The sequence below is a fragment of the Tiliqua scincoides genome, chromosome 3, assembly GCF_035046505.1.
Source record: "Tiliqua scincoides isolate rTilSci1 chromosome 3, rTilSci1.hap2, whole genome shotgun sequence".
Classification (NCBI taxonomy): Eukaryota; Metazoa; Chordata; class Lepidosauria; order Squamata; family Scincidae; genus Tiliqua; species Tiliqua scincoides.
This window is the reverse complement of record NC_089823.1, coordinates 111,752,730-111,778,285: the sequence shown is the minus strand read 5'-3', so window position 1 is coordinate 111,778,285 and position 25,556 is coordinate 111,752,730. Positions and strand designations below refer to the sequence as shown.

The following is a 25,556-nucleotide window of genomic DNA, read 5'->3' as shown; positions in this document are numbered from 1 at the left end:
TATAGGATTAGGTGGGTCCAGACCACATGCATCCTTGCAAAGTAAGCAGGCCATTTACTATGGCTGTAAAGCAGGCCCTGCCACCAGAATATAGTTCTGGTGGTGTTGGGAGTTAGGATTGGGTCATTTATTTTGCTTCCCCAGTCAGATGGTATAATATACATGAGTACGAAAGGTGGTTGCTGGCATTCAACAGAAGGGTGGAAATGACTGGTCTGTTTCTGGAACTGGGGGTGGTGCCTGGTTTATAACAGGGAATGACAGATCAGCCATATGCCAAAGACTTTGGAGGGATTAATTGTGCAGTATGGCTATGGCCAAGGCTAGTTCAGATCACTGCCATAAACCTATTTTGTTTTATGGTCAAGTAATTTCCATATCCAGTTCATTATGAGGGCCAGGCCAATTCATTATGAAGTGCCCAGGAATCTTCTGCAGGATTTGAAATCTACTGCCCCAACCAGAGCATGCTTGTTAGTGTATCTTGCTGCAAAAGCAACATAGGCTTTGATCACTGTATCTTGCCATAAACAGGAGGGAAAATGCTTGAATCACAATGTAGGAATAACTCACATTTCCAGCAGACAAATATTATTGTAAGCAAAGAAAGTGTAAAGAGAGGCACTTCAAATGATATAGAAACTTGCATTTAGAAGCACCAGGTTTTTAAAATTTTATTTCCTAACTCTGAAATTCAACACGCTCTGCAGACTTAATAACTTCTTCACATTCCAAGACAATGTGAGGTGTGAAAAAAGAGACATTTCAAGCTTTAGGGAATATTTGAAAGTTAAGTGCACATCTCGCACAAAGCAATCATTGTACCTACTGTGGAGAAATAAACAGAGAAATATGGTTGGACAAATTCATCCCTGATTTAACTCACATACTTATCCATGTGCTACGATCGAAACATGATAAATGGAGGCATGTTACAGAGCATCGTCAGAACACCACTGTCAGATTTAAGAGATGGACCCATGACTACTGCATAGCACCTAGTGTCTTCATCAGCACTGCCATTTGTGTCTGTCACTCTGTATCTGATCCGATTCTGGCCACAGAAATGTCTCTGAGAATGACACACATATAGCAAGTTCTTTCAATCTATATATTATATCTGGTCCATTTTGTGACTTTGCTTTTGCTGCTGCCTCTAGGATGGAGATAGGAACTGTCAGAGCTGTCAGTTGGGATTCCACAGATGAGGAATGAAAGAAGCATGGCGGCTTGGTGTTCCTTTCCCCCATTATCTGTGGAAATCTGTGGAAATCTGTGTAAGAGGGTTCCCTGGTGCCTATATTCTGAGATGAACCAAGATTCTTGGTATTTCACTTATAGAGAAATTATGCACCATGTCAGCTCCCCTCATGCAGGGAATCTCCACACTTGTGCCAAGAGTATGGAAATTGTTTATGTGCATGTGACTTTCCATGTGATGGCAGCTATCCTCATGGTAAAGCTGTTTTTACATTACAACTGAGGTGTAAGTGATGAATTTGCTACAAATATACTTTTTCAGTGGTAACTTCGTGGACCATGTACTCTGTCTCTAATTCTTCTGTGGTTTTGTTGTTATACATATAGTCCCACATGACAAGAGAGAGAAACCAGGATATTCAACCACTGAAAAACAAATTATGCACAACTGCATTTGCACCATGATTTCATGGTAGGTGGTACCCAAGAAAGCATTAAAGGATCACAGAGACATATTATGACCTCATGGTAGCATTTCCCTGTAAACAATATTAAAAAAAAAAAATCACTTAGTAGGCATCGGTTACATTCCCAAGAATATGAATATGGTTTAGGTTAATGATTGGTTGCAGCATAGGAGATGCTGCAGTGATTCCTTCATCCTTTTTTCACACATCAGTCAGGTGCATAAACTTTATGTCAGTGGTAAGGCATTTGCACATGAAGGGCTCATGTTCAACCCGATAGCAAACCACAGGCTTGCCATTTTTGGTGGGGAGAACAGGTTTTGGGGAGCTGCTGGAGCCAGGCAGGGTAGACAGTACTAGGCAAAATGGGCTATTGGTCTGATTCAATATAAGGCAATCCATTATGTCTCTTTCCAACTTGAGAGTCAGTGGTTTCCAAACTGTGAAACCACCCACTGGAGCCGTGAAAAACTTGCTGCCCTTTACAATGCATAGAATTGTAGCCCTAATGGGGAGCCATTGCCAATGGCCCAGTAGATCAAAGGAGCTGCCAGTCGAAAAGGTTTGGGAACCATTGGTCTAGATCAGGGGTGCTCAAACTTTCAACTTTAGGGATCCTGGACCTTTAAAATTGTGTAGGAGAGATAATTTCAGCAGGTGCAGCTTGTCATCTGTGGGAATGACAAGTTGCACCTGCTGAAATTCTCTCTTCTATACACTTGTTAAAGGTCCAGCATCCCTAAAGTTGAAAGTTTGAGCACCCCTGGTCTAGATCAATGGTTCTCAAACATTTTAGCACCAGGACCCACTTTTTAGAATATTGGGACCCACCAGAACTGATGTCATTACCCTGGAAGTTATGTCATGGCTGGAAGTGACATCATCAAGTAGGAAAATTTTTAACAATTCTAGGCTGCAATCCTATCCATACTAACCCAGGAGTAACCCCATTGACTATCATTGTTAAAAGCACATATTTAGTAGCCTGTTAAAAGCATAGCTCTGTAACATTTCTCCAAATGCAGTCATACACCTTGATAGTACCAAGACTAATATTAAAAATAAAATATTGAAATGAATGGGGACCCACCTGAAATTGGCTCACAACCCAACTAGTGGGTCCTGACCCACAGTTTGAAAAACACTGGTCTAGATTATTGGGAAGGAAATGTAAAGGTCCCAGTTCAGAAACAGTTGATCATGTTTAAGTCCCATTGAAATGAGCAGGATTATGCTAGTTATGATCCATGTTATGCTATCTAAAATCTAGCATTCTGTATCGAATTGTGGCCTAAGATATGTCTGTAAAATGGGTATTTATAAATATATGTAAAAAATCAGCAGTGTCCTTCTACCAAGCTAGGGATGAATAAATGTTTTTAAAAATTATCTTTTTGAAAATCAAAACCTCTATATTTTGATTTTTTATTTGACTGAGCATATTGTTATTAGCTATATATCAGGTTCATTGAAGGGGTGGGGCAAAGGTGCTTAAGTGTCCTTTATACATTTGTGCTGTGAGCTTACTATTTTCATTACTAAATCGATAGCTAATTATAATTAGACTAGGAAATAATTTTGTGAAATGTACAATTTACACTATCAGTGCATTCAGCTGCAATGCAAGTGGCTTTCTTTAAAGAATTTTACTACCTTTTTCGTTGTTTGTTAGAGGTGTCATTTGTTGGTTATATTGATAGCCAACAACCCCACAGAAGCCCTTTTCAATTAGGCCAGCTTAGGTAGGAAGGATCAGGTTTATGTCTGGTTACTCATGTTTATCTAGGCTTTGATCATGGTTTCTCTGCACTATGGAGAGTAAAATGCATAGGACCAGTAACGTAGCTAGAGGGGCGCAAAATTGTAAGTAAGTGCAGGCTCTTGGCCATGAATGTAAGCAGTTGTTCCCACTCGTCCTTGGAGCCATTCAGAGAGCAACAGCTGCATGTTGCTATGGTAAAAGCATGTTGCTCTTGACCATAACAACATGCAGCTGTTGCTGTCTGAATGGCTCGAGGGTGAGTGGAAGGAGCTGCGTACATTTGTGGTCAAGAGCCTGCACTTACTTACAGTTTTGCCCTCTTCTAGCTGCACTACTGCAAAGGACATCTGTACTAAGCTACTCTCCCTTGTCACGTTTCCCCCGTGCTAGGATTGCCAACTCTGACTGAAGCTATACCTGTATATGACTCCCCCCCCCCCAACATGATGTAATGTCAAAAATTCCTGGAAGCCATTTGAAAAACTTCAGAATCACTTTCAGTCATCACCTGGAGATTGATGCTGATTGCTGAAGACTCTAGGTCAATCCTGGGGGGTTGACAACCCTATCCATGCTAGAAATTTACAGCAAGTCAAGGCCCTCCAGTGCCTCATTCTGCAGAGTCCATCTTCGGCTCAGTTCCCCTTCCTTCCCATGACTATTGGGTATTCGTTGCAGAAGTAGGTGTAATACCACATGCTGGGGCCTGGCAAACAATCAGCCAGTAGCTGCTTCAAGGCAAGGCATAAGGGCAGTTGTTGTGAATGATAGCAACACTGTATGAGCACCAGGGGCAGTGCTGCCTGGTGCCGTGATGTCATGACATCACTTCCAGGTTTGGAGGAGGGTAGCTGCAGCTTCACAATGTGGCTAATGTCCCCCATTCCTTCCTTCTCCAGCAGCTCCCTGGCCAACTTTTGGCTTCTTCAGGTGCTCAGCAGCCCCTTGTGTATAGCTCTGTGCTTAGAGGTTTGCAGAGGCACAGCAGAAACTGAGAGTCAGGCAGGAAGCTGTTGCTCAATGGCGCCCCCCTTCAAGTTGCACCAGGGCATATGCCCTACCTGCCATACCTTAGATACACCATTGATAGGAGCAGCATGGCAAAGGGAAGGAGATTTACACTGATGCTCTATAGGATCAGTATCAGAATCCTGGATTTTAAGCAGTCTTTTGCTTCAGATTATGCTATCCAAATGTATACTGAGTATACTGGTCGTTGTAATATCATCCATGTACACAGTTAAAATGGACTTTTTGAAGAAGAAAAAAAAAGCATATGAGTACAATTGTCTTTACAAAGTCACACTGTTTCATGTATTTCCTTGTAAGTATTGCACACACTCACACAAATGTGCAGACAGAAGGGGACAAGCAGCACCACTCCTTTGCAATGCCATAAAGAAAGAGACAACTGAAAATGCAGAAGAGTTCTCTTTGATTCTTGCGCTTGCCAGCCACCAAAGGATTCCTTTTCCCAAGCCGCACAACAAAAATAAAAGCTGGTTGACAAAACATTTTTTTTCCTTACAAAGATGTGTCAACCCTGAGCTTGTAATTAAGAAGTTAAAATCTGTGATTTATATATATATCTATTTATATATATAAAAATAGATGATCATACTAAGGCTAAAAAAGTGAAAGAAATTTTCCATGTCAGTACTATATATATATATTTGTGTCAACATTTTAGCAACAGAGTACCCTTCTGATACAGAAACTAATAGATACGAAGGATGCCGTTTCTATGCAAAACTAACATATCGATCCAATTTGCTGTTATCAGTTTCTTTGAGAACTGCCATTTGGGTTAGGTAATGAATGCAGTAGCAGAAACTTTCTACTTGATGCCAAACCTGCAGCTAAAGAAAAGAGATTATATCATAAGAGATTAATTTTGTGTGTGTCCAAACCCTTGAGATACAATTTTTACAGGAAGTGTTGAGACTTCTCTACACATCTGGCGGTGATGGGCAACCAGATGGACCCCTGTATCAATTACACATGTTGGAGAAAACTTAAGCCAATCAGACGAAGGGTGCTACAATTCAAATAAGGACTGGGCGAAACAAGGTGAGCATTTTGCAAGGAATCGTGTTACTCTATTACAAGAAGTTTTCCTGTTTTTGTTCTGAACATATTGGAATGCAAAGCATATACTTGTTTCTGTGTCACAAGAAGAAAGCAAAACTCAGAGATATTCTCTCATGGTGACATGGATCCTCATGGATCATTTTGGTGACCTGAAGGGCTATAGAAGAGCAACCCAGAAAGGCGGTCTTGCCTCTTTCTTAGATTATAACTACATATGTTTTTAAAGTTGCTTTTTTGTTGGGACTTGGGTTTAATCCTGATTTTGAACAGCTTCTCTTTTTCTTTGTAAAAAAAGAAAAAAGAAAAAACACACCTAGGAACCCTCCCCCCCCCCCATCTTCCTGAAGCATAAAAGTAAATGAAGCTCTGAAAAGTCTCTTGTAATAAAAATTGGTGGAAGAGACCTCTGAGGAGCGGACACTGTCTTCCTGGCTCTCTGAAAGGAACAGGAAACCATCCAGTCTGGCACCTGATGCTCTTTGGGAAAGCACAAGGGGGAGCAGGTTGCAGTGCTGCTCACTTCTCGTAGAAAACGGTTAAGTGTTTTTGTGGTGTGGTCCATAGTCCAAAAGCATAAGAAAAGGAGAACCGTTGGCTGTTTTTGTTTTATATTTCAATAGCTAAAAGACCATTGTCTCTGACCAGAGCCAGGATTATCTGCATTGTCTTTGCAGTAGAATGGCAAGGCAAACTATGAACCATGCCAGTGCTGATTGGCTGGAACAGCTTGCAGAAGAGTCCACTTCCCTTCTGTCGGAGTCAACCAGCGGCGCTTCCGTGGTGATGAACTCAAACTCTGTCGGACAAATGTCATCAGTGCAGCCACTTCCGCTTCCTGAACCACTGGTTTCGTCACCTGTGGGGAGCATGGCGGGAAGGAAAAAGCAGGAAAGATAGCATCAGATGGCAGTTAGATCTGGTCCTACCTTGGGATAGGCTCCCACTAGTCTCAGTGATACAAGATGCCTTTGACCAGCTAGTGTGCCAGTTATGGCTTCTTCTGGATACAGATAACTTAGCCACAGTTAGACGTGTCATGATATAACACCCTGTTTTGATTTCTGTAATGTGCTGAACATGGGGGTCCCTTTGAAAAGGTTTGAAAACAGCAAAACCCATACAAAATATGTCAGCTTGGTTTCTGACTGGGGCTTTTCAGCCACACTAGATGCTGTGCCAGAACCACCTTTCAGAGCGCGATACCATAGTCTTTCGAGACTGAAGGTTGCCAATACAATATATACAAGGTTTCTGACTGGGGCTAAACTTTGCTGGTAAAATCCCTATTTTCCCCTTATTTTCCTCTATCTTGTGAGATTTGTATCTCCCCAGAGGTTTCTGTGATATCTCAGAATCCTAAACACTGCTGAGATATCCTTCTGTAGACCTCTTTTTTGAATTCAGCATAATTACAGAAGGCCACATGGCATCCCTGATTAGCATTATATGGATTGTTCATCTTATTTATTGGATTTCCTTCAACTGTCCTGTAGAGACAGGCATATGTCAGCTGGTTGGTCACTCCAGCCCACCTGACTAGGTCAAGAGACAGGGGAAGGGGCTCTGGTAGTCATAAACCATTCAATCCGATGACCCTATGACATCATGAACTGGGCGGCCCAATCCAATCTTGGTTTTATGGTGGTGGATCTTGCAAAATGTTGCTGCAAATCCTGGTGCAGCATTGTCACTGTCATGTATTGCAAGACTGCTGGTGCAAATGGTTGGAGACCCCATGCGTGTGCCAATGGCTCACCCAGGCCATGCCGGTTCAAATGGGGTGCAGAGTCAGCCTCAGGACCAGCGGGAACCCTGACACACCAGGCAGCTATGGCACCTGCAGCCACAATGAGTTAGACGCTTGTGGTGCTGCATGCAAAGTATGGCAAATACTTTGGCGGTGAAATAGTCGGTAGTAATATAACATCACCGCCAATTACTTCTGGGAGGCTCATTTCAGGCCAGACAGTCCCAGGGGACAGCAAGCAAGTCCACACTCCACTTGCCATGCTGTCCTCCCAGGCTGCCAGATGCTGGCTGCAGGAGTGGGAGATCCGCCCACTGCCCCAGTGCATGACCCCCCAAGAGAGCAGAACCCAATGTCATGATGGGCCACACTGATTGCCCTAAGGCTGTTGATGGGGGCTAGCTGGTTGTGGGCAGTCTGGGGAAGGATTGGGGTATGGAGCAGGACAGACAGGTTGGTTTGAAGGCAGGAAGAAGTGGATCTCAACACCATGCCTGCATGCCAGGATCCTATGGCCCCTTTTCCTGGATTCTCCTTAGACTTACAACAGCTAAATAGCTTGTGTATGTCTGAGGAAACCTATTGGTAGCCAGGTGGCTTATGAGGAAGTAAAAAAGATGTTTGTTTATGTCTGATTTTTGAAAGCACACTTATAGCCCAAACCTGAACTGCTTGGCACGCTGTGCTAATACAATGCCAAAATGGCTGCCACAGCATCCTGAATGCACCAGGCAGCCGCCACCGGCTTCTTGGGGGAAGGGGACTTTTGTCCCTTTCCTTCACATAAGGTAGAACGCCCCACAATGAGACTACTCAACTTCGGATCGGTCATTTAGATGGCACAGAGTAATGGAGTCCTGTATCAGGTCAAGAGGCCCGACGTGGAACTGAGCTCTGTGGGGCCTTCCCCCTCATCCTGTTCCCTCCTCGCTTCACCTTCTCCCCACCCTCCCCCCACCCCAGAATGCCTTCCCCCATCTCCCCCCATGCCCCCACCTATCTCTCTACTGCCCAGTGCTCAGCCAGGCTCTGGGCAGCGGTCATCCATCCTCCGCCCAGCACTGGCTCAGCATGGGCTTGCGCTGAGCCTGTGCCTGTGTTGGCTGGGTGGAACGTATCTCTGGCGGGCCTGATGGCACGTTTGTGACACTGCTCAGTGGCGCTGAGCCGGTGTGCACAGGTCAGGATTAGGACCTTATAGAGCTACTTGGGGTTGTTGCCACAGGTGTAGCTGGGGAGGGGTTTGGTGGGTGCAAGTGCTCCTGAGTGGCATGGCTGAGGGACTGTCTCCCATCTGTGTTGCCCAAGGGCCACCCAAGCCTTCTGCTTCACCATCCTGAGGCATTCTGAGGGCCGGCCATATGCGACCTCTCCAACCCTCAGAATGCCTTCTAAGCACTGGAGTCCCTGGGGGAATCAGCGGGACAAATGCACGAGCAAAATCCCACAGGGGGGCAGTGCCGCAAACCCACCCCCGCTGCCATTATTTTTCTTTTTTTCAAGGCTGTTTTTGCTGTTTTTTTGTGAAAACTGTAAGTGCTGTTTTTCAGGCAGGAAGCAGCATTTTGCTGTGCTCCAGGGCCGCACTGTGGCCTTTTCTGCAATTGCTTATAAGGGCCTTAAAACATCACTTCCAGCTTTTCAGGGAAAGCCAGAAGTGACATTTTAAGATCTTAGAAGCTTTGCATGGTCTGGTGAGGCAGCATTTACAGGGATGGCCCAGGGGTTCCAGAAGCACAGGACCACCACTGGTTGTTACTGCTATTTTGAGTGAAAGGGAGCTGCTGCTGTACCCCTTGGTACAGCAATACCCCTTGGGTATTGCAAAACCCCTTGGGTATTGTCAGAAACCAGCTTCTGTAAGGGGTATTGCAAAACCCCTTGGGTATTGTCAGAAACCAGCTTCTGTAAGGGGCAACCCTGGCAGGGGGGATGATGGAAATATAGTGTGAACGTCTCCCACAAGGCTTAGGATATTACACAGTGTAAGAAGAAGCCATGATACAATGGCTCCAACTGCACAAAGATAACATGGGAATTTCAGTCCTATTTATTTCAGTGGGAAAATTAACAAACGCTTACTTCTCTCTCATTGAAATGAATTAAAAATTCATTTGTCTGACTCATACCCATGATCTGTGACTTAGGAAAGGCACAAGAACAAAACAGTGAACAACATTACTTAACTGTTCACATGAAGCTTCTAGAACATCTAAAAAGGACCATCATAGACCCAAATGATCCAAAACAGACCAAATGACATTGCAGGATCAGAGCTGGTTATCTCAACAATGAATATCACAGAACAAGCATTTTCATAGCTCAAAGCAACATTGCAACAGAGCAAATAAAGTTTGTTGGAAGGATGTGATGTCTTACTTGTGTCCTGAAAGTTCACATCATTTCCATTGTATGCGTTCTTGAGCTTGTTAGTCATGACTCTCAGAGCCATGATTTGTTGCCGTATGTAGGTGTCAGGCCTGGTGATGTCCACATCAACTTCAGGATTGTTGATCTGGTTGGTAAGTCCATCATTCATGATCTCTGGTAGGTATCTATGCATCAAAATGAAGAACTGAGTTATACCATTATGAAGATGTATAATTGTTTTCCAAAACAAGTCATGAAAGAACAATTTATCCATTCTACATTTATCCATATTCTACATATTCATAACAATTTATCCATATTCTACATTTGCTGTAAACGTAATCACTCATTCATTCCGCTAAGTGATGCATATTAAAGCTTCTGATTTTTATAAAATTAAGTCAACTGGTAACCTGGTAATGTTTTCCAGAAAAAGCAAATTAGTTGACAAGTGAGCTTACAGTTCCTACAGAAACCTACAGTTTCAAATCCATGAAGATTCAAATTCATGAAAATACAAATTTTGTTCTTCCATCCAAGGCCGCTACCCTTTATACCTATGAATATTTAGATGACTCTTTAACACAATTTCCATGACTATCTTATAATTTGAAGACAACATCTAGGTATTTCCAATACTGGAAATCGGTTTGCTGTTTCAAACATCAATGGTGACAAGTTGCTGCTCCATTTGACTTCCTGTTTGACAGCTCGAAGTGTTCAAACAGTTCAGCTCCCACCCTAACCCTTGCCTGTTTGGAGTTAAATGTTAAACTTTTCTGACATCTTTAGCAAGCCACCCCTCAACAACACATAGTAAAAAGCCAATAGCAAGGTATAAAATCTTAATTATCCAGATTACTTTCCCACCTCCTAGTACAGAAAATATTGATGTTACTATAAAATTACAAGGATGTTCCTGCAACATGTTGTCAAGTGCTTCATTGGTATGTATTGAGATATGAGCCAATGTGAAATCATTCACTCTTCTTGCATTACATTTGTGGTCATACAAGGGTATTTGTATCCTGGACAATTCTGTCCTGGTTAAATGTGTCCTGGTCATTGGCACCCCTGGACATTCCCATCTGTGTGTGTGCGTGCATGTGTGTTTTAATGTCCCTTTCATTTGCATTCCACTCTAATTGGGCAAAAAACAAACTACAACTAGGAAACAAACCCCATGTTATATATGCAAAACCTCTTATTCTAGCCCTAACCCTACCTTTGCTTTTAAAAAATACATCTAATATAAAAATACATATATTGGGACACAAATGTACAAGATGCAAAAAGAAGGTATGCAAATGTCAAATACTGGGACACCACGTTTGACTGGGGACACAGTTGTCAAGGATCCAATGGTCCTGTCACTGGTATGAGAGCTGCAGCAATGCAACTCCTTCATGAGCCCTGATGTGACTATCAGAAGTTCCATGTCAAGGAAGGCGCCCATACTGTGGTTCTTCCTCAGTTTCCAGGACAGGCAATGCTGGCATGGGGAGGACCTCATCTCCCATGTGATCTTGGACCGCTGACCTCATGAGGTGGCACAAGGAGTTATACTACAGCAGCTTCCACAGTAAAGGTAATATGAGAAGTTGTCCTGAAAAGACTAGAATAACAGGATTCTGTGTCTCCATCTAGCACTTTCTTCAAAGAATGCTGTTTTTGCAGTATGGGGCAAACACAAGGCTCCTATTGCTAATGCAGTGATGGCTGGAATTTTCAGGGTAAAATGTACAGGTACACAAGAATCTCTGTTGACTCTTCTCTGCTCATACTATTACTGCCCAGATATCTGTGTGCTGTTAAGAGGTATAAGGGTGTGTGAGGTAAGGGTGTGTTGGAAGAGTGACAGCATGCAAGCTAGTCACATATATAATCACAATGGGTGTGGATGCCAATGTCTGCCTCCACCAGTAAGGGAATTTGTTTGTTTAAACCAGTAGTTCCCAAACTTTTTTGACTGGCAGCTCCCTTGGCCTACTGGGCCATTGGCTGTGGCTTCCCATGAGGGCTACAATCCTATACACTGCGTAGGGCAGTGGATATTTCATGAGGATTCCACGGCTCCCCTGGCTGGTTTCCATGGCTCTCTGGGGAGCCATGACTTGCAGTTTGGGAACCACTGGTTTAACCACTTATGGGTTGCTCTCCTAGACCTGGTTTGACTTTTCCTGTCCTTTTGTTTTCTGCATAGCAATAACTGCAGTTCTCACTGAACAAGTAAAGCATTTAATTAACAAACGTTTGTTTTGCTGTGTGCGAGATTACTTAATTCCTTCACCTCTGCTAACAGTGTGTATGTAAAAACATTTGCTTTGAAGCCTTATTTGTTTTCAGAACTTCTGTTGCCTTTAATTTGGCCCAGTCACACCCTGTTACACTGGCTTTGGGATCTATTCAGAGGGTCTCAATTTATTCTGGGACCCCCCCCCCCCAAATTAATATTCATTTTTTAAATTAAAGAAGTCTTTTATAGTTGTTTTTGCCACCACCTCTGTCAGGGGCTTCTGGTGGGTGCCATTTTAATGACATACTTCTCTGAAATGCAGTGTTATCCCAAGGCAATGTAGGTTTAAAAAAAGGAAAAAAAATGGCAAGCCCTTAAAAATTGCTGCCACCGGTATAGTAGTTTGGTTCAGTTTCCATTCATTCTGTAAACGAATGCCCATCTCTGATGCAAGGTTCCCACTTAGCTGAGAACAATCCCACAGCTACACATGGTATCACTGTATCTTCCAACCAGGGAGATCTGCACCTGCATCTCAGTGGAAAACATAATCCGACTCTCATCACTATCTAGTACCCAATGAACTTGAACTTACAGATGTCTGAAACAGAAGAGGATTTGCCTCCTTACCCAGGGCTACTAGGCATGCACAACAAAGCAGTTGTGCAGGGGTTAGGCTTACTTCAAGGGCTTCAATAATTGGCTGTTGACAACTTCTCATAATTTCACATCACGTCTTACAGCACAAAGTCATCTCGCCAAGGGGATCAGGCAATCATTTCTAAAGTTGCATCCATCTCTGAGAACCTGATTCTTTTCAAGTGCTTCTCATTAAAAAAGTACTTTTTGGGGGAAATTGTTTCCACAGAATGTTTTCCGAGCAGGATTAGTGAGAGATATAGACCTGCTATGTATTTTCCAAAAGGCCAAAAGGTTCAGAAATTGCTATGTTCAGATTTTGATTTGTTCATTAGTGTTCCATCTGAATTAAACACGTACTCCCACCCACCCCTATCAACTCCTTGCTCTTAGATGACCTGCTAATAAGGCATCAATAGCTGCCTTTCAAAAGGATCTAGAAAGAGCAGTCCTTCTGTGTGCTATCTGCTAATTGGTAGCCTAGAATTAACTCTGCCTGGCCTCCTCTTAATTAGCAGTGGCAATTGTAAGACAAAGGGGGATTTTAATAACCATAAGTGATCTTGACATCTTGACTTCTTCAAAAGGGTATCAGCTTCCTTTCTCAGAACCAGTGTTATGACTGAGCTACCACATGCTGAAGAATATAATATAGAATAGGAAGATTTGGGGCATATCTACACTACATATACCAGTTTTAAACCACTTATCTTCTATGAATCCTTGGAATTGTAGTTTGGTGAGACTACAATTACCATGGTTTCTTGGGCAAAAGGGAATGATTAAACCAGTGCCATGCTATAATCCAAAACATACTTACTAGGGAGTAGGTCCCACTGAACACATTCATAGGATTGCACTGTACATCTATGGTGTACATATGGCAGGAATGTAGGATAGAGTCTAGTCCGGGGCAGCATACAGGTTATGGAATTTCTTTTTCTGGGACATCTGTCTAACTTCTGTTGTGATATATTTTTGCCACCTCCTGAAAATGCATTTGTTTATGCAACTCTATGATGTCAGCTGGCTTGTTATGTTTGGATTGTTTTCTGCCACTACTGCTCTTAGATAAACTGTTGATTAATTTTGATTGCAAGTTGTGCAATCAAATTAATCAACTGTTTCATAGATTGTGAAATTAATTATTTTTGCTACTTTAATTGGTTTTTAGTTGTCTTGAATGCAAGGGGAGGATGCATTCCTTGAATGCAAGTTGTCTTGAATGCTTGAATTCAAGGGGAGGATATCACAGCCCAATCCTAACTGAATGATATGCCAGCAGAACACACGTTCCATCAGCGTGTACTGTTGCAAAAGTACCAAAAGCACTAGTGTTTCTAGCCAATGCATGACAGGAAGGCTAGAGCCTTCCTGCACATGCCATTGGTTGTCACAAGCCTGCCAGAAAGGTAAGTCTGATGCAGGGGTGGAGGAGGGTGGGGAGGGAGTGGAAAGGGAAAGAAATGGGGTAGGGCTGGGCAGGGTCGGAGCTGTGGTTTAACTGTAGTTTACAAATCATGTACGAAACCAGGATTTGATCTTGGTTTCAAATCCTGGCTTGTAAACTGTGGTTAAACAACAGCTTCCAGGTTAATACTGTTAAACGGTAACTTACCTATAGTCTTCCACCAGAGCTCTGTGCTGAGAAGAGGATGAAAGATGAAGGAAAGAAGGGAGCATGCAAGTTCTTACCTACTGTGAGTGTGTGTCTAGCTCTCTGTAAGTCAGTGATTTCCCACTTTTACCATCTTCGGGCACATGGCCAAAGCAGGAACACTGTCAAGGCGCAGCCTCAGTTTGGACAACCTGACAAGGCAGGCCATGCTACTGGCAGGGGGCATGCAAGTTCAGCAGTCCTTCCTAACATTTTCATGATCCAACAAATGATAGCTTGTTGGATCATGTCAACCATCTATACGTCTTTTAAAAATTATATGGGTACAGAACCTGAACTGGAGAAATCTGACTCTTTTCTTAAGTTACCTACAGCTGTGCTATATCACACACACAACCCAAACATATCCGCCATAAGTGCAGACAATGCAGCCCCCCACTGAAGGAGTACATACTGCTATAGGGTGGGGGAAACCAGATGGCTCAGGAGAGGTAAGAAAGAATGTTTTTTATTTATCTCCCCATAGACTGCCCTGTAGATTGCCTGCATTCAAATGGATCTTCTCACACCTATACCAGCTGTTTAGCTGGCATAAGTCCAAGGAGACTCGGGGGTGGTTCCAGGCAAGGAAAGAGAGATAGGCTCTCAGTGTGCATGAATCCTCCTCCCTGAACTGCCCCTGGCCTGGCCGAATTCCTGCCCTGATCCACCCCACCACCATTTTAACCCTTGCCAGCAGGTGATCCATGCCCTGCTGCTGGCAGCGTGGGGCATCCCGGCTGCTGCATCATCATTAACAGGCTGCAGACTAGCAGCAAAGACAGGGCAACAGCATATTGCACCCATAGAATTGTGCCATAAGGTCCCACAGCAAATTCTCTAATCAGAGGACAAGTTTTTGAAACTGTACTTTGTAAGGACAGCTGTAGGAATCCAGTGGGATTGTGTCACCTGGTTGTTTAGTTCACAAAATGCATGTGGACAGAAACTCAAAAGATGATTGGACCAACATGCCATTTTTCCTATACGCATTCATAATCCTTCAAAGGCAGGCTTCAGAAAATGAGAATTGATGAATACTATATGGTTTCAACAGACATATCAGTTGCCTTCCTTACTTCGCTTTGGTATGACCATTCCAGCAGTCCTCCTCATTTGACAGGCCAGCTGTCACACGATCTTCTTTGCAAATGGTGTATGGTAATGTTGACCAGAACTTTTTGGAAAGTTTCAGTTTTTCTTTGATGTCTGTTACCTGATTAAAAAAACAAAACACACAGGAAGAAGTTCTGGTTAAAAAGGTAGATTGGTAGAGGTTGTATTAAAAAAACAAAATGGTTAATACCATTCCTCTGATGGCGGTGACAATGAAGGAACTGAAGATGAATATCTACTAAAAAAAGATCCAGAGCAGTTTAGTGAGCAAAACTCATTAAGGCCAAAACTGTGGGTATTTTCATATAAGGCTTCAATCATCTTTGCAAGTCTTCTCTGCAATATATGCGAATGGGTGATTGTTAATGTGGAAAAGCAAAAGATACACGTGTTATTCAAATGAACATTCTGGTCAATGTACTATGCATGGAGGAGACAACACACTGCTGTTGCTTCCCCCTTGAGCATCACCATCCTGACTCTCCCAGCCTTTCAGTGTCAAGCCTAGAAAGGGGGTCAAGGAAGCCAAATTGTTCCACCTACCGCTAGCCTGACAGCCTTTGAGATAGACTTTGCAAGTTAAGCCAAAGGGGTCACCAGCCAGCATCTCACTCCCTGTTCGGCACTATACTGGCCAACTGTGGCTGCCTGGGCTAAAAAGGACACTGCACTTTAGGACAGTCTGGATAGACAAAAAATCTCCCCACCAATCACCAATCAGGCAAGAAGTAAAACATCCCTACCCAGGCTAAAAAGGTGACCAGCTAATCTCAAGACTATCCCAGAAGACAAGAGCAGGATCCAAGATTATCTTGCCAGAATGGACACCTAGGCATATGCAAACAAAATGCACTTCAACAGGGATAAATATAAAATTTTGCATTTGGGTAGGAAAAAAAATCAGGAGTATCTATATATACACTTCCTATGAAAACAGATCGATGGAGTTGGGCACATTTAGTCTGGAGAAAAGATGGTGAAGGGAGGATGTGATAACTATCCATAGATCGCTGAGGGGCTGTCATGTGGAAGATGGAGCAGATTTGTTCTTGGTTGTAATAGGACAATAGGAGCAGGACAAATGGGTTTAACATTACAAAGGAGATTTCAACAAAATGTTAGGAAGAATAGCATGATCTGTTTGGCAGTGGAACAATTTGCCTCCGTCTTTGGAGGTATTGAAGCAGAGGCTGAATCCCACCTATGGGGGATGTTGAAGCCATGCATTTGCATTAACAGGACCTGATGATCTTGTATGTCTCTTGTAGGTCAGCTCTCTTATACATCAGAGCTGGAATGGACAGCTCTGTGATTCTAGACACGCATTTCCACTCCAACTGCTAACATTTTAGGTGCTAGTAAGGTGATGAACCAAGTAAACCACTGCAAAATAACAACTTCTTTGTGCTTAGCAATACCTATATCCATAGTAGAAGCTGCCCTATACCAAGATAGATCGTTGACTCATCTAGCTAGTAATGCCTCTTTCCTGCAACTCTTTCAGACTGAAATCCTTATTAAGTGTCCCTGAATCTGGAATTTTCTGCATGTAAACCAGGTTCTGTACCATTGAGCTATGATCTTTGTGTGCACAGTACCGTGCATGCATGCATGCACACATATGCGCACGCACACACACAGGGAGAGAGAGAGAGAGAGAGAATGATTGTAGTGAGGGACAAAAGGGAGGGAGGAACCAGGCATGACTTGAGCTCAAGTCAAACCAAACTGGGGGTGTGTGTGCTTCTCCCTGCTGCATGATCAGGCCAAGAAGTCACAGTTAGTGTGGAGATACCTTAATGCAGTGGTTCTCAAAGTGGTGGGTCATGACCCACCATTGGAACCAAAATGGGTCACTTTCCCCTTAAGGCGAGTGACCCATAAATGGTGTCCTGATGGCACCACAACAATCGCTGCACCACAGGCACCCAGGTGCATTTCAAGATACCTGGGAGGACTGTGCAGCCTTCCAGACGGTCCGGGAAGCTCGCAGCCCCTTCCGCCTCGACTGCAGTGGGCTCCGATCTGCAGTTGGAGCCCATTTCCAGTTTGTGATCAGAGCTCTGGAGCGTGAAGTTTCCAAAACCGGAAGTGAGCTCCAACTGCAGATTGGTGACCACTGCAGTGGAGGGTGCTGCAAGTCTCCCAGACCCTCCGGGAGGCTGCACAGTCCCCCCAGGTATGTTGAAATGTGCCTGAGTACCCGCAGTGCCGCTATTGGTGCGGTGCCATCGGGACACTCCCCCATTCCAGTTCCCCCCAGTGCTTCTCAGACTCCCGGAATCTGCTTTAGTAGTATCAGGTGCATATGGGATATGCAAAACCCCTCATGTAGACAAATTAATTTTCTTGACACAAGCATGCTCCAAAAAGAAAAGAAAAGAAAGGATAATCCAGGCAGGAAACAAGATTTATGAGATCTCAGTAGTGAATGCTAAAAATAAATTTTCTTTCTGTTTGTGTTTGATTTACAAGAAAGTACAGCTAAGTGGCACAACAAGGTATAACTTACATCAGTGGCTCTCAAGCTCTTAGCACAGGGACCCACTTTTTAGAATGAGAATCTGTCAGGACCCACCAGAATTGATGTCATGACCAGAAGTGACATCAACAGGAAGAGTTTTAACAATCCTAGACTGCAGTCCTACCCGCACTTACCCGGGAGTAAGTTCCAACCCACAGTTTGAGAAACACTGGCTTACATTGGAAGGTTGTCTCAGGCAACTTGGGGCTGGCACAGAATATCTCCAATTGAAATCAGTGCTTAATTTGGGCTGGATCATGCCCTTAGAATGTACTACTTATATTATTATTATTATTAATTATTAACAGTATTTATATACCGCTTTTCAACTAAAAGTTCACAAAGCGGTTTACAGAGAAAAATCAAATAACTAAATGGCTCCCTGTCCCAAAAGGGCTCACAATCTAAAAAGATGCAAATGAAAGATGCAGACAGCCACTAGGCCAGACAGTGCTGGGGTGAGGTGGGCCAGTTACTCACCTCCTGCTAAACAAAAAGGAGCACCCACTTGAAAAAGTGCCTCTTACCCAAAAGAATGGGAGCAATAACATGAATAGCTTATAGCAGACAAAAAAAGAGCTTCTGTTGAGCATGTCTATTGTCAGTAGAGAGTGAATGACGCTCTCCTCTGTGGACTGGTGCTTAGAGGAAGGAGTGGCTGAGAAGAGTGTAAAATGGTTTTTCACATCCCATCCCATCTGGAAGCGGGATGGAGGCATATTTCTGCATTTTATATTCCAGTTTGATTCTTACAGTGGTGTGATGTTGGCTCTTATGCCAGCCAGCACATTTCATATAAATTCTAATGAGATTAGGTTTTGGGGGCAAGTCTTAGTGGAAGACTTCAAAAGAATTTGCTAAAAAATGTTTTTATCAAAAACCAAAGGAGTAAAATCTCCCAATCGTTTCATTCAGTATTTAGTTGTTACAGTCTTCTGTATCTGTATCTATCACTTTCATCTTTCATTCACTGAAAACTGGGCCTTCATAAAAAAGAGAGAGCCCTATTATATGGAAAATCATAAGGTACTGTAGCTGACAGAAACATCTGAAAATATCTCAAACATCTGAAGCACAATGGGTATTTTTGACACAACCTGGGATCCTCTATAGACAGAGAAGTTTTATTGCTTAATAGCGTTGCCAGCTGGTTACAGGGAAACAAATTTCAGCCCACCACTTGTGGCTAGTTGGCAGGATTTTTGGAGAATGTGGAATTTTCTGAAGAAAGAGTGAGCAACTTTGTACCTACTTGGTTGCCCTGCTGCCCCCATTCTGTTGAGCTGAGACTAAGTAGGTAAGTAATAGCATAACAATATGGCAACCTGGCAGCTGCAGAGATAGGGGATTCTTTTGCCCAATTCCCAATCCAAGCTCCACCTGGAGAATTATGCCCACTTTGAGCTAATTAGGTCCCCTTCTTTTCCCAAGAATGACCCTAGTTCTGCCCTGCAGCACTGCTGGACACCACAACCATGGTAGCTAGCCTGTTCCACCTGCAGAGGTCCTCCTTCCTCCCCTCTCCTGCCAGCAGCTCCTCACGCCACTACAGCAGCACAGTGGTCCTCTGCAGGTCTTGGGCATGGCAGACAAACACCAATCTCAGTGTCTCCAGCAGTCTGTTCCAGCAGTCTCCAAAGTCCATTCACCAATCAGCAGTTCCAGTAGGCCATTAATCCAGTGTCACTTTCTTCCTTCTGCTAACCACACCAAGCTCTCCCTTCATCAGGTGCTTTTATGCCTGAGGGCCCTATTGCCTTCAAGTGGCTGCAGCTGTGCAGCACACTCTGCTGGATGCCCAGGCCTTACCCTTAAAGGGGCCACTGCTGACACCACTTCCTACCTCCTCGCAAGATCTTCTGCGATTCCAATACAGGGGTTTCTCTTTCACCTGCATTCTTGTGCAGCTCCTTCTGGTGTTGCTAAAATGGAAGGCCTTCTTCAGTACCTGGACAGTGCAAGCCACAAAAGTAGGTTCTACACACCCAACCTTCTCTGGTCCCACCTCCTGCCTCCCTGTCAGCCCAGTCTTATCTAGGGCTTATGCAGATGAATCTTTCGATCTGTCAGCATAAGTCCTGGAATGATGGCACCAAAGACATTCTGTTGGATTGCTCTGTGGGTTGCTGCCACCAGGGCAAATGGCTGGAAGCTGTGTGTGGGTGTCAGTGCCGCTTCTCTGTCCCTTCGTTGTCCTGCACTGCCACGGGTAAGTCAGTGGGGAGTGGAATGGGGAAGGATTGTGGGTGGTTTAGGGTGGGGAGTGGGCCAAGCTGGGGGCAGTTCAGGGGAAGGGGGGAGGATCTTGGCCAGCATCAGCACACAGCATCTCTTCCCCTTTTCCTGGCCTGACGTGCCCCTGACTCTCCTCAGATTTGCGTCAGCAAAATAGCTGGTGTGGATCCAAGGAGATGCATTAGGCACCAGGCAGCCTACAGTGATGTAGAGAAAGAAGATCTGTATTCACCCCACTCAAGCTGTCTTGGACACTCCCACCCCCACCAAATGCTGTGTGCTCTCTATCAGTGTCACTGTATTGAGCAGGCTATTGGAAGACAGGACTGGGCCCTGAAGGCATCACCACTTTAGAAATTGGCAGCACTGCTGCTGGAGAACAGTAGAGCAATTCTTGGCATGCAGAAGGTCCCAGGTTCAATCCATGGTATCTCCACATAGGGCCAGAAAACACCTTTGTCTAAAATCCTGGGCTGCCACTGCCAGAGGGTGTGAACAATACTGAGTGAGATGAACCAATGAATGTCCTGATTTGGTAAAAGTCAGCCTCCTTTGTTCCTAAGGTTCATCTGTCAATGTTCTGTAGCTTTGAAACACAGAATTATAGCAATACCTTTGATAAAGCTGCCTCAGCCTTTGTAGCCAATGGAACAGTGCATTTTGGGTAAGGTGGGGCAATCAGCTCCCATTGCCTTCAGCAGCTTCTCCTTTAGCACGGTTTCTCACAGCAGAAGAATGGATCTCTCTTCATCACAGAGGTATGATTGCACATTTTTTTCATAACCTCTTCTATTTATGATGTTTACGATTATGATCATCTCAACAACAATTCTTTCTGCTTTGCTTTTATCTTAATAGAGCCACACTAAATGGCTTATATCAGAACCTGTAGCACCTTTCAGCAGCAACCTAAGGCTTCCATGGCAGCTTTGAAGTAAGAAAAAAAATCAGGCGATCAAATCATAGCTCTCCCATGTCATGTCCGTTTTGGTCCCATTTTGCACACTGGAACACATCCCAGAATCTTATACAACCTGGAAGATCTTCTAGGCAATAGTTGATGCTAAAGGATTCCTTTAAGGCAGACAATTGACAAAACACTATGAGAAACACAGCAGAGTGAAGAAATGACAAAGCTGTAATAGGACAAGAAAGAAATGATAAGAGCTTCAGCTAGCAGAACTCAGAGCTGCAATCCTAAATTGATTTCAGCAGTATTTACTCAAGGGTGACCCTGTCATTCTTCCATTCTGTGGTGCAGTTTCCAAAAAGTGTATGTTGCCTTCTAAGAGTGAACATTTCCTTCAGTTTGTGGTCAGGTGGCACACAGCACTCTTGTCCTCTAGATGGCAATATTGGCCAATACTGCCTCTTCTCTGCTTCAGACATGCCAACTACACACAAAATATTACACCCCAAATAAAATGGTAGACTGTTCTACTGAATATAAAACCAACAGGCCTGATATTTTAAACTTGAAACTGACAGGCTGCTATTTTAATGAGGTCTGCCAGAGCCAAGGTTAACCAAAGCCTCAGTTCTGTACAAAACGTTAAAGGCCTTAGTTTTAAGCAAGAGGCCGTAGAGTGTATTGATATCTTCACAGAGTTTAATTTCTTTCAAAAGTGCATTATGGGTGTATTTTACAGCAACAAAAGGTTGTGCTTTTTTTTTTTTTTTTTTTTAAATCTGTGCAGCTTTGAACTGATTTCAATTATCCTTTTAAAAAACTGAGTTATTTTTATAATGGTAGTATATGGTACAAACAGTATAACACTATGTCATCGAAAGGCATGTGGTCAAGTTTGCAATTTGAAAAATAAAGTTAGAGAGCTATATTGTAAAGAGGTCTGTCTTGACCTTGTTAAAGGAATGAGGAGAAATTCAAAGGAAGAAAATGTGCATTTGATACTGGTGAAGCCCTGGAGCATTAGGTCTAGGAAATGCTGAAGGTGAGTTTAAATGGAGTTTGCCTTAAACTGTTCTATAATGAGAATGAAGAATCTGAATTGTATGACTGTATTGTATGTTCAATTTCCCTTTCATATTCTATCATTGCTGAGCCAGGCTTCAGGATCACCTGAAGGTATTAGTTTAGGCACCCATGCCCAAACCCAGTGGTTCCCAAACTTTTTTGACTGGCAGCTCCCTTGACTTAATGCTCCATTGACCGTGGCTCCCCATTAGGACTACAATCCTACACATTGTATAGGGCAGTGGGTTTTCACAAGAATTCTGTACTCCACTGACTGGCTTCCATGGTTCCCCAGGAAGCCACAGCTCACAATTAGGGCACCACTACTGAACCAATCATCTCAGGGATGAACAATCAGATAGAAGTGACAAGGTTCTTTAGTGTACTGGCAAATTAAATATTAACAAATCACTGTACAGATTCCTGGGTCCAGAATGGCATCTGCCCAAGAGTTCTTAAAGAACTCAAAAGATGTGAAATAGAGATTTTTAAAAAAAAAATACGTAACCTGTTCTTTAAATATATATTTAATATTTAATATATATATTTAAAGAACAATTTTTGTTTTGTTATATATATAAAAGAATCCAGGAGGAAACCAGGAAATTGAAAGCTGATCAACTTAACATCTGTTCCAAGATAAAGATAAAATTATGAGGCACTTAGAACAGCGGTTGCCAAACTTGAGACTGCTACATTTGGAAAAAGTGATCCCCGTTCAGACCAGTGTTTACCGTTCCACTGTGTTGCTCATAAGTAGTCCACCTGATCTCTGCAAAGTGACACTCTGGGTGGTTGCATCTGTAGCCTACTGCCTCAGCAGGCTTTGCACCAAGATTTCCGGACAGAAACAACGGTGTAGGTAGTTGCTCTGCTGAGATTGGGTGGGCTGCCTGTGAGCAGCACAGTGGAATGGTAAGCAGTGCTCATGACGGGGAACAGCCCAATCCTATCCACACTTTCCTGGAATTAAGCCCCATTGGCTATAATGGGACTTGCTTTTGAGTAGACATGCATAGGATTGGGCTCCAAGTCTGAAGAATTGTGCTGTATCAGACCTGTGGACCGTAGTTTGATGAACACTGATCTAGAAGAATGAACCTTGCTGAAAGAGAATTAGCTTGGTTTCTAGGTAAGTTTTGCCTCACTAACCTTCTAAAATTCTTTGAGGTGTCAACAGACAGGTGAATAGAGGCAATCTAGTTGACATTGTATACTTGGTCATTCAAAAAGCATTTGACAAGTTCCTGATCAAAGGCTTTTGAGTCAACTTAGCAGTCATGAAATAAAAGGCCAGGAGCTTTTATGGTTTGGTAACCGGTTAAAGAAAAGGAAGCAGAGTGTAGGAATAAATGGGCAATTTTCACAGTAAGAAATGGGTCCCCCAAGGTCTGTATTGAAACTGGTGCTTTCTAATTTGTTCATAAATTATCTGGAGTTGGGGTATAAACAGTGAGGTGGCCAAGTTTGCAGGTGACCCCAAGCTATTTAGAATAGTTAAAACCAATGCAGATTGTGAAGAAGTCAAAAAGCATCTCTCCAGATTGGGTGACTTGCAAACGGCAAAGGTGGTTCAATGTTTTGGGCAGCCCAATTCTACCCCCACCCCCACCAGTCCATAGCATGCAGCACTGCTGACAGAACATACACTGCATGCTAGTGTGGGGGTAGGAGACCAGACGGCCTGGTCACGAATGGATCTCCTTGGCTGACGTAAGTTCAAGGAGAGGCAGGGTCAGGAGAACAGTAACATGTGTTGCTGCTATTAGGATCTACTCTCTCCCACCTTCAGAAATGACCCCTGCATGCCCCACTCTTCTTCCCCAATCCTCTCCCTCCAGCCCCAGCCCCCTGCTGCCACCTTACTTGTACTGGTTTGGCATCTGGCAGCCACTGCAATGCATGCAGAGCCTCCAGCCATTTGTCCCAGCAACCGCAAAGTGCACTGCAGCAGTGTGCCTTTTACTATGCTTTAGTGGCACTTACGGCAGCAGATCAGGAGTGCCGCCACTGTAAGTGTTTCATAGGATTAGGCCGTGTGGGACATGACTGAGAACTATAAAATTATGTATGGCACAGAGAAAGTAGAAGGAAAGAAGTTTTTCTATCTCACAATATGAGAACTAGGGGTTATTGAATGACATTGATTGGCAGGAGAATCAGAATGGAAAAAAGGAGATACTGCTTCATACAGCACATAATTAATCTATGGAATTCGTTGTCATAAGGTATGGCTCTGGCACGGGCTAGAATGGCCTTAAGAGGGGATTGGACATATTCCTGAAGGACAGGTCTATCAATGGCTACTAGCCATGATGGCTGTGAGCTAGGTCTAGGTTCAGCAACGTGACCTTGAACACCAGTTGCAGGAGAACAATAGATGGAGAGGACTTGGCCTTCTCTCCTGCTTGGAATTTGGTTTCCTAGATCCAGTTGGGGGGCTACTGTGGGAAACGGAATGCTGAACTAGAGAGCCTTTGGCTTTGCTTCTGTTCTTATGTGATCAATTGTTGTCTGAACTAGTGTCCTTATATGGTGTGTGTGAACATGCAGCTGCTGTGATTTGCATGATCAAGGCAGCTCAAAAAATGATCCTGTAAAATCATAGTACAGGTGGGCCTCAGTATCCATGAGGGATCTGTTCTCAGAGCTCCCACAGATACAAAAAACTGCAGATTATCAAATCTGCAGTTTTCGGTTGTGCTCTGATAACCTTTGGAGGGCTTTCTGAAGCCCGCAGAGACTACCATCTGTGCATGGCATCTGCAGGCTTCAATATAGCCTTTAGGGCTGAAAAGACACGACTTCTGGTTCCCTTTAGATGTTTTTGCCCTTATAAGGCATTCTGAGGCCTAGGGAAGCCTTCTCCAGGCTTCCCTGCCTCAGAATGCCTTTTACGGGCAAAAATGTTCTGAGGGAAATTGGAAATTGCATCTTTTCAGTCCTAAAGACCATACTGAAGTCTGCAGAGGCATGTGCAGGTGCGCATGGCCTATGTGAGCTTCAGAATGCCCTCTGGTGGTGACGGGAACAGAACTCTGGTTGCCTCCGGAGAGCTCAGGTTGAGCCAGATCCACGGATGCAGAATCCATGGATACGGAGGCTCCACCTGTAGCTACATATCCAACCCCCATATGGAGACACAAGTTCATAGCAGCACTTTCAGGCTCTTCCAGCAGGATTGTGAGCCATCTGTTCATGTGGGCAATCACATCGGGGACCAAGTAACATCTGAACTAGGTTACCAATAATGGGCACAATCCAAAGAAAGTTGCGTATGCCTCCCTGAAATCAATGGAATATAAGTACCTTATGGTTTTGAATGAACAACAATTGGTGTGTAAAGGAAATGCACATGAGTTTGTGCTCAGGGATGATGTAAGGAGTTGGTTAGGTCAGGTACTGCATGAGGGCCTCGGCCTAGCAGAGAACCTGACGCAATTCTATCCAATTCTCCAGTGCTGGTGCAGCTGTGCCAATGGGGCGTGCACTGCATCCTATGGAGAGAAGCAGTCAGAGGCCTCCTCAAAATATGGG

At 43.7% G+C, this 25,556-nt stretch overlaps 1 protein-coding gene across 2 annotated transcripts in view; it reads right to left on the bottom strand.

Moving 5' to 3' along the window:
* Positions 1–3,649: 3,649 nt before the first annotated feature.
* Positions 3,650–25,556, bottom strand: part of GPC6 (glypican 6) — an 853,410-nt gene continuing 831,503 nt past the window's right edge. For both annotated transcript variants that reach the window (XM_066621046.1, XM_066621047.1), the window contains 3 exons: positions 15,249–15,385; positions 9,647–9,822; positions 3,650–6,376 (listed from right to left, as the gene is read on the bottom strand). In XM_066621046.1, the coding sequence (XP_066477143.1) occupies positions 6,174–6,376; positions 9,647–9,822; positions 15,249–15,385 (516 nt within the window). In that variant the 3' untranslated portion in view covers positions 3,650–6,173. The remainder of the gene's footprint in view (positions 6,377–9,646; positions 9,823–15,248; positions 15,386–25,556) is intronic.